At 40.2% G+C, this 9,894-nt stretch overlaps 1 protein-coding gene across 1 annotated transcript; it reads right to left on the bottom strand.

Annotated features, from left to right (window-relative positions):
• Window positions 1-3,173: 3,173 nt before the first annotated feature.
• On the bottom strand, window positions 3,174-5,323 carry LOC133345773 (interleukin-8-like). Its single transcript, XM_061556744.1, has 4 exons — window positions 5,165-5,323; window positions 4,784-4,910; window positions 4,445-4,531; window positions 3,174-3,782 (listed from the first exon to the last, which is right to left on the bottom strand). The coding sequence occupies exons 1-4, from the start codon at window positions 5,229-5,231 to the stop codon at window positions 3,755-3,757; spliced, it is 309 nt and encodes a 102-aa protein (XP_061412728.1). The 5' UTR covers window positions 5,232-5,323; the 3' UTR covers window positions 3,174-3,754.
• Between the last annotated feature and the right edge of the window lie 4,571 nt (window positions 5,324-9,894).

Raw genomic sequence — 9,894 nt, 5'->3', positions numbered from 1 at the left:
GTGCACACTTACCCCAGCCCCCGTCTCTCTGGGCCTCATCTCCATAGCCCCCTCTCCAACAACGGGAATTCCACCGGCAGCAAACAAAATATGGCACCAGATCCACTGAACCTGGAGCCACGCAGTGAATTTCCCCAAACAATTATTGAACGAAAGTGAGCAAATGTACATCGGGGTTTATATACACATACCTTCACCACGCCGTGCGAGTTGGTGAAATCAGTGAGCATTGACAAACAAAGTATAAATATTTGACAAGAATACAAAGCAATTGCCAAAATAAATTAGGCGGTTCAACATTTGTCCATAAAAAACATAGGATTTGGCATTGCATGTAATTGGAAGGGATGATTATTACTGGTGGTCGAGAATCGCAATGGAGTGAAAGCCAAGTTGGAATGCCCGAGGTAGAGTGATTAAATCAGCTCGTGTGCAAGTGCTAGCTGGATTGTTACATCGTTGGACTGTGAGATCCCAATGACTTTGGAAGGCCTTCATCCAGCAGTGAATCGATCATGGCTTATGATGATCAAGACTGACATTTGAGTATTGATTAGACAGCCATATCCGTTATAAAATATTTCATGATTGTTATTTGGTGCTAGCAGTTTAAATCATTCACACATTTATAAATGTGTATCTTGTGCCTTGAACAGGATGTTGCATCCGTTCATTCCGAAAGTCCCCCATCACATTTTTGGATTTCTCCAAATCACCGGAATTTCCCAGGGCAGTTTGTTTGCCGTGGCTGCTCTCCAGCGCACATCTTGGAGTTTCTCCATGTGGAAAGAAGTAATTAATTATAAGATGCTGGAGGAGCTTAGAACAATAGTCTTGAAATAATAACCTAAAAGTTCCAGTGATGTGGGGGATTTCCATTGCTGCTGGTTTTTTTATTTTTACTATAGGTACTTCACAAGAAACTCTGGGTCAAATAAGATGTTTTAAATAATCTCCCTTAAACGCATTAACACGTTGTTTTATATATGAGGTGCATACAGAGAGGTTTTATACTTTTTAACATACCACATCTGCCTGCTGGTTAGTTTGTTATGAAATCGCATGAGGAATTTAATACCTAAGCACAATAAAACAAATTATACAATAATTGTCATCAAATTTGTCAACCCACTGCAGAGTAAAAGCCTGTGCTTGCTGCACTAGTCATGGGAATTGTTTGACCATACTTCACCATGCTGGTTAAAGATAGTTGGTGATGAAAAATAAATATATTACATTCAAAAATAAAAAGTCAGTTAATTTCTGCTTATTTCCTCTTTATAGCCCTCAGCTAGTGGTGGATATTCCACATTCCAATAGGCCGGGGTAAGTCTATCCATTTAATAATTTGCTTATTTATTCAGGAGAGCCACACTCAGTCAGATGGCCCTTTCTAGGGAGGGTGATGAGTTGGGTTTTTATCGTACAATTTTTTTTCCAGCCAATTAATGACGAGTGTTAATACAAGTGTGAGGAAACCAGAGCACCCGGAGAAAACCCACATGCACGAGGGGACAACACTCCATTTCCGTACAGATGGAAATAAATTGAAATTAGTCCACTTGCTGTACTGTGTTTTGGTAGGCCAGGGTATAAGGCACTCCAATGCCCACAGGAGATGAGTTTCACAACATTTTTGCGAACCACCAACCCTCGATGCCTCCACGGTACTGGATTACAGACGTGCGCCACCATCGCCTGGTACTGTTGACTTCCCCACGAAGTGGTACTTATCTTATCGACCCTGGAGTGATAATGGGCTCAGTCGATTCTCAATCAGATTTTGAATTTGCAACCTTCAAAATCCGTGCCACTCGCTCTACTGCTGAGCTGCCTCTATTGGTGTAGGTATTGATTTAAAGAAAGTATCAAGTGTGGGTGATGCGTGCACATATCTTGCACACAATTGCAGAAAAACTAGCCGTAATGCAACTTTACAACTTCAAAGGTTGCAACATGAAAGCATTAAACAAGCATCAATTGTCTGCATGGTGTTAATGTTCATCTTGTATTCCTGAAATTATAATCGCACGTCTATTAATACAAGTACTCGTGGCACGGCCATAGTGAGTTGTAGCATGCCTATTAACACCCGATGTTGTGCTGTAATAATTGTTTAGGTATTTGAGCCGTGATATCTATTAGGCCTGAAAACTGAGTAGCTCCAATTTCCCCGTGACCCCCTGATCCAGGAAAACGCCGGGATTGGGTGCACCGTTTTAATTTCGGGAAAAAAACATAAGTGAGAGCACATTCCGAGTGGGATAGTTACTTGGGTTAAAGCTCTCACATACATTCTGGGAAATTCCTTTAACTTGTTGTGCAGCGAACAAGCCCAAAACATCTGTCTTAAATTAATACAGTACTTGGTTGTGTACTGCTACAAACATTCAGAGGCTTCTGAGCTGTGGCTGTGACCGAGGAGGCCACAATCCCACTTCAGCTTCTGCCATCAGTGCCAAGGCAGTGGCAGATAACGTTGAGTGCATTCCAACATTCGTACGGTGGAATATTAATGGGAACACATGAAGCGTGCGAGTCATATTTTGGGCCAACCACTAAGTCATTTTGAAATAGAGATGTTTGTATTCATGTGTCAAGCAGACACGCTGACATCGTTAGCGTGGCGGTTGCGGTGTTTTGAGAGGCCTTTTGTGTGGGTGTCACGGCACCCCTCAATATGTCCAGCTTGTGTTGTTTTATTGCTTTATTTCGTGACGTGCATTTAGTGCGCATTTTGTTTGTGTGTAATGTTCGTTTATGGTTGCTCATTGCGGTGCCTTGAGATGCTCTTGTATTTCGATGCTTTATAAATTGGGAGTAGTTACTATTAAATAAAATCTCACCAGTGAATCATATGCAAGTAAAACTCTCCAGTTGTATATAAGCAGTGTAAGTAGTTATTGTTAAAATGTTAGTTTCACTTCACGTTTTGTGAATAATTTCTCCACAGTTTACATTTCACATTATTTACTGTGGTCAATAAACAGCCAATCCTAGGGGCTGGTTGAAAGATTAACTCATTCACCACATTAGCAGAACCACAGCGGGTCCAATTAAACTGTACGTTTATGAGCACTCATTAAAAAAATATATGAAGTTTGTGTCATTGATAGCAGTCATCCAAAAACTCATGAAATATATACAACATACAGAATATGTTTTAGAAATGTTTTTATTAATACAAAATAACTTAACATAGTTGAAGCGACATTCACTTTGATGCATGTTTGTCCCTGCAGATAAACAATACTTTTTAAAATATATAATGTAATAAGAGTACCAATACTTTTTTTTAAACATTGAAAGCATGAAAACATGAATTTCTGAACACATAATGTTCACCATAATAAATATATAAATACATATTTTAAATAACCCCATCATTAATTTCAACAATCATAATACTTTAATCTTTGTTTAGATATTTGGGCTGCGCTGTTACAAAATATTAAATACAAATGGTTAAAGTGCTGACACAGGTTTCAAGTAACCTAGAAATATGAAAAATGTATAATTTAACATATACACATTTTGAATCTTTGTTAATAACTTAACGGAGAGTGACAAGAGTTCACATGCTCATTTTTACGCCACTGTTACATTGTCTTTACACATCTGGAGTATAAACTGGCTCCAACTGTGACTGGGATCTTGACAAAGAACAAGGATGGGGGGTGGATGGCCTTCAGCTCGTGCGTCGGGCGCCTGGTGGCTTGGTGATGGCAGTCTCTCTTGGAGTGCTCAGTGCGGTTCACTGCGTGGGTTTGGGTGTCTGAGCCCTGGAAAAAACACAGCAGAGCAACGCACGTCACTCAGCACCCAGACACGGCAAGTAAAACATAGCAAGCACAGTAGCTGTTGAGAAATATTCAAAACAGTATTTGAAAATGCAATCTATCTTCTTGGTTCTTTCGGTAAAGTCACGTAGAAGGGAAATAATAAAAGAATAAAAATAAAACATAATAAATACAATTCTCACAACGTTTCGGCCACAACGCAAGCAGCCGTCCTCAGGTGAAAAATTTTATTTTATAATCTTTTATTTTTATTATTTTATTATTTCCCTTCTACGTGACTTTACCGAAAGAACCAAGAAGTTGAGTCCCTGCAGTCACGAAAGCTTTAAATCATACTATAATGCAATCTATGGTTTTTTTTAAAGAAATTGCTATTAAATGTGTATCAGTGGTACAATTTTTCTCAGACTCAACCCTTGCATATTGTAAGCACCCACGAAGAGATATTTACAATACACGTGATCCAGTTTACAGCGGTAGATACAATACTGATCATTTGCAACCCTTTGTAGATCTACTGCTGGGTGAAGACCTCCCAACGCCGTGTCAGTCACCATACGGTGGTAGATACTGAAACCCATATTGTGGGTGACTGTAAGAAGGCCCTTGGGAGTTTATCAGTGACCACGGGTGTTGTGACTCACCCGTCCAAAATGTGGCTCATCACCTTTCTCACCCAGGGGGCATCAGGGTTCAGGCAGATCTGGTTGTTGGTGGATTTCATCGTCACACTGCAAGACAGAATAGGACACATCATGAGATGCACTCACAGTATTGAATGTTACGCATAGACCTGCACGTTGCTTTGGGACACGTAATATAATGTAACAAGAAATTATGTTCATGATGATTGAATACATTGTATTATAGCTACATATATCCCGACATGTTTTGTTTTACTCACTCACCATCAGTATGCTTTATCAATATGTATGTACAATAGAATTCGTTTAACCACAGGTGAAACAGAGGGTTTCTCTTACATGATTTCCACATTCTTGCAGTTGGAGCTCTGTGGAATGACCTCCATTGTCTGGAAATGCTTGGGATGGATGAACTTGGATATCACGTGTACGCACTGACACCGTCCTCCCCCGAATACGGACATAGCTGCAACAATAAATGAAAAACAGGGTCGAACATTAACACAAGCCGAGCCACAGAGCCGAGAAATCACAACATACATTTTATTGTTAAAGTGTATGCTTCAAAACTCTCATGAAACTGTTGTCCTACATATATATTTATCAACAGACATGAATATCAAACTTTTAAAAGTCAAATTCCCGTGTATCGTTCGGGTGTGACGGAGCCTCCGTTAACCAGTCGGGTAACTTTAACGCGAAAGTTGTAAAAGAACTCACCCTGTGAGTGTCCGACGCAGAGCGCCACGGCGAGAAGGACGACAAGGAGCTTGGCGTTCATCGTCATCGCTGTCTTTACTTCTCTGATAATTAGTGGCAGGGAAGAGTTTGTGATCTCTACTCGCCTTCTGGCTTCTGATTGAGCCGATTACCTTGACGCCCATATTTATACCCGCCCGGTCTCACGCCGTCTTGTCGCTCCCCTCCACTTGTCGGAAGTTCGACCCTGTAATGGGAAATTCCGGGGCCGAACGATGCGGTCAGGCGAAAAACACGGATCCTGGAATTGAAAAGCCACATCCTCCATCTGTCTATTACGCAATTTCTGAACCGATAACTTTACCAAGAAAGGAGATGCGTAAAAAAAAGCGTATGTGTTTATCTTGGTTTTTTTTTTACTCAAAATTATAACAGAGCACACATCTTAGAATAAACTGATAAGCACATGCTAGAAATTCTGGATGGAATATTTATACCATATTTGTAAAAATAAATTGTATATCTTTAAAAAAATTATACTAAAAAAATTGTGAATAGTCACGAACAACAATTTGAAAGAATGTAGCGAAAAAGAAGCAATTGTTGCCGTATTCACAAAAAGTGGAATGCACCCAAGAGTATAATAGCCGCAGAGATGGCTCGGTGAGATTATAATCTCTGCACTGATTGTTGTCTTGCAGGACCATAATGAGGGTTTGTCATGACTTGGGGAGGCATTCATCCAGCAGTGGATAGATCACACCTGCTGATGTTGACGATGCACTTTATAATAATGCAACAGGAGAAATGGGAGAAGGGAAGGGATACCGGTTGGAGGGGATATAAGTGGAAGTAAAACATTTCTCATGTGATCCAAGTTTGTGCCAGTGTTTACTTTGCAGGCATCATGAGACTTTGTGAAAATTATCTGGTGTTGTGTTATAGTGATACGGTGGTTTAGATATGGTCCAGCCAGTACGTGGGATCTGGAGTTGAGAGAGCTATATTTTATGAGTTTATGTATCCCTTATTATTTTCTGCAGCTTCTTCCACTGCTATTTTCCTGCCTGTTTTTTTTTAACTACAACATAATGCAACATTGTCTGCATAACTTATGCGGTGAACATGTGAAACGTTTACACTCACGATTAACAGTACACTTTGCTTTTTCCCCCTTCACGATTTAGCGTCTTAAATCTGACACTTTTTTTTAAAGACCCATTCCTCGAAAAACAACTCCATTCCGGGTTTTTAGAAAGTTGGGAAATTCCCCAGTCCGCAACTACCGAGCACAGATGCATTGTGTGGCAGTGATACAAACTCACGCAACAATGGGTGGCATCTTCTGTGCAAGAAGATATCTTGTGCAACCACAATCAATTTGTAATGGTGTGTAATTATATAATTCGAGACGATGCCACAATAAGTAATGTGCTTGTGCTTAAAGTATTAATTCAGTAAACAAAGACGCTCTATAATCGAATGTGCATTGATTAATTGCTTGTTGTCCTGGGTCAGTAGTGGAAATTCCACATTCCTTTGGCAGAGGTCAGTCTCTCCATACGATGATAGTTTGACTTCCCATACCGTGGTGTATTGATCCATCGTAAAGTATTGACTAATTTCAAAATGCTAGTTAAACGAAAAAAGAAATAATTAACATTTATTTCCCTTGATTGTTTAACTTAATGACATCGGCCTGTGGTCTTAAGCTTATCACGATGTTTCCACACTTCCCTGTTATGACGTGTCTTAGTATCACCTACCCATCTCAAGCTTCACATGTCTATTCATGCACATAGCCTGTTCCCATGTCACACGTGTGCCACACCTTACTTGTGCGTCATTCCTCGCGTTCACGCAGCCGTGCTACTCGACCAACATGAATAAGGACTTCCATAATGATTCACATGATCAATTGAGCATGCACAAAAGTTATGGGGTGATATAATTACCATAAAATGGATCTGACATGTTTTAAGATTCAGAGTTCTGAGCTAGAATTTAAGCATAGTCATAAGGTAATTGTCCTAGCCATAATGTACGGCTCTTTTGTCAATCTGCATCTGGACAACGCCTCACCTATGCCATGTGGGTTCTGGGAGTTATTTAACCATACTTGCCCATGCTGACAGAGCACATGATGTGGTGGTTCACTGATTCAAGTACTAACCAGGCTGAGAGCTGCTTAGCTTCCAAGATGTGACGAGATTGGGCGAATTCTGTGTGACTTGGTTATAGCTTTCCACTGATGTGAATTTGAGTTGCGAAACTTCTGTATTCGTTAAAATCACACAGTCTTAATTTTGCATGCCCATTAACTGAATTGATATGCTAAGCCGTTCCTTATGTATGTACAGGAAAATGTCGCAGTGTTTCTGTACATGCAATATGAATGTGCTAGAGACATGCAGCAATAAAGCCGGCAAAGAACGGACAAAGGTGGCGAGAGTTCTTCCAGTCCCATTGGTTGCTCTTGTCAGGAAGGAAAAGTATAAAAGGTGTAATTATATCATTTTATTCTAGTTACAAGCTTACAATTTCGCAGAAAGTATTTAAATAAATATTATGTGCGAAGAAACCGAGTAACATTTCGCAATTGTGCCTCTGGCCAAGCTGGTGGGACACATCACAATTACTTAAAGGCTTCCTGTCAAAGGGTGTAATTTCCTCATTGAATACATATTGAAAAAGCCTTATCCGTTTGACCACACATGCATATAAGTGAGACAAGCAGATCCATGTGGGTGGCACTAAGATATAAGTCCATAAAAAAACAGCTAATCTCTCATTTGTGCATGAAGAAAAACAAAGTGTCATTGACGCATTGGAATTTTTTGTATGCACAACAACTCCAGATACGTTGGTGTTTAAGCAATATAGCATGCGCCAAGCTTCGGCAACAATGTAGCGAAGTAAACATGTGCAATACTTATGTGTCGGCAAACATTAATAACAAACAGCTGTGCAATGATTAGCAAGCAAAGCAATGATGCTTACTTCCTGAGTTCAGTTCATAGCCATGGCTAACATCAGTGGTGAGTGATGTCTGACTCAATCCTGGGTCCCTCCTATACTTACCGGCACTGACTAGCGTGCTGAAGTTAAATCATCCCCATGACCGATGTGGCATGAAGAGGCCTTTATCCAGCAGTGGGTTATAGTAACACAAGACGGTAATTTGATTTTCATTGTTAATTTACTGAAGTTGTATTCCCTACATGCAGGCCGCATCTGAGACTAATAAGCACGTAAGCTAAGGATAAACCAAGGTTATTTCTTGTTGAGGCAAATTATAGATCGAATTTTAGATTCATGGCCATATCCTATCAGAGCCTGAATAAAAATATCAAAAGAATACAGTTACAATACAAGCCAATTTGCATTTACTATATCAAGCATCAGAATAAGATGGTATTTCAAGACACTTACATATAAATATTTAGAAAACGTGCATTTGGAGAGTTTGAAGAATAGGGTGTTTCATGATGATTGTTGAGTGTGGAAAGAGGAATACATTTCTCCAGACCAGACAGACAGTTGAGATGACATTATGGTAGAAGTAAAAATGAAAACACTTTATGGAAGTGTGGTTGGCAGAATGGTTGACATGAGCTCTGATGGAAGCAATGATATGGATCCCCTTGTCCAATTACCTCCATTTTCATAACATGGAAACGAGGGCCCAGTGCAGTTGCATCACGTGCACACTCCATAGCTATGCCACTGCTTTGTCGGTAGAAACAGTTATTAGCAAGATTGATCAAGCAAAAAGGCACATGTTGATTAATCACCAAATATGTGCAAGTGGCCCAATATTAAGAATGTCTTGGGACAGTCATGATTATCATGAGACCAAGCCCTGTGATGTTGGAGTGGGGAACTTGTGAAGTCACTGCAGGAAGTGGTCACATGATGTGTATATTAATTATCAATCTTTTAGAACTTTGCCCTGATAATCACATTTACTTCCTTTTATGGCCAAAATATATATATATTTTAACTGATTGACAGCATTTACGGGATTTTATTTTCAATTCTGCCATTATGTCACTTAAATAATAAAATAAGACAGACCTTGTCAAACGCGGGAGTTATGTTCCTGGAAAACACTTTGTTGGGCAAAACTGCGTTTGACAAATCATAGGCCTTATGGCCAAATAGGGTTTTTATTTCTTTGGTCTGAACTGATCACCCCCTTCCTCTTTATTTAAACAATTCTACAGTACAAGATTTCTGCCCTTGTTATTTCACTACATGATGCCGCGTTGCTCTCCATGTCTTGTGTGTACACTATTTTTCAATTTCACCTCAACACAAACCCTCCCCCGTCTCCATCACTCTTCGCACACTGCGGCACTCACGCCCAGAGGCTCGCCCCTGACATTGAATGTCCAGCCCGATGCTCGCCCCTAAACAGTCACTTGAACGTCAATGATTCGCCACCGAGGCGTCCATCGAGCTGACGTCCTCGACGAGTGGACGGCCAAATGCGTGCGGCAATGTGTGACTATTTTCCCTGTGCAGTTGGTGCGTGTTGATTGTTACATTTTATTATCACACGGAAAAAAAAACACATGGTAAATAAATCGTTCTCGCAGTCCATTCATTCACAGCTTCAAACGGATGCAGCACTCCCAGGGTACTACTGTTGGACGTGGAGATGAGAATGTTAGCAAAGTCAAACTTGCGTATAGCCGAAACATCACGCCCTTGTTCCAGCAAACTTAAATTATTCGGTAAATTGTCAA

The sequence above is a fragment of the Lethenteron reissneri genome, chromosome 23, assembly GCF_015708825.2.
Source record: "Lethenteron reissneri isolate LAM-NWPU_2019-01 chromosome 23, ASM1570882v1, whole genome shotgun sequence".
In the NCBI taxonomy this organism is placed as follows: domain Eukaryota; kingdom Metazoa; phylum Chordata; class Hyperoartia; order Petromyzontiformes; family Petromyzontidae; genus Lethenteron; species Lethenteron reissneri.
Note: the sequence above shows the minus strand (reverse complement) of the source record. Positions and strands in the feature narration are given on the sequence as shown.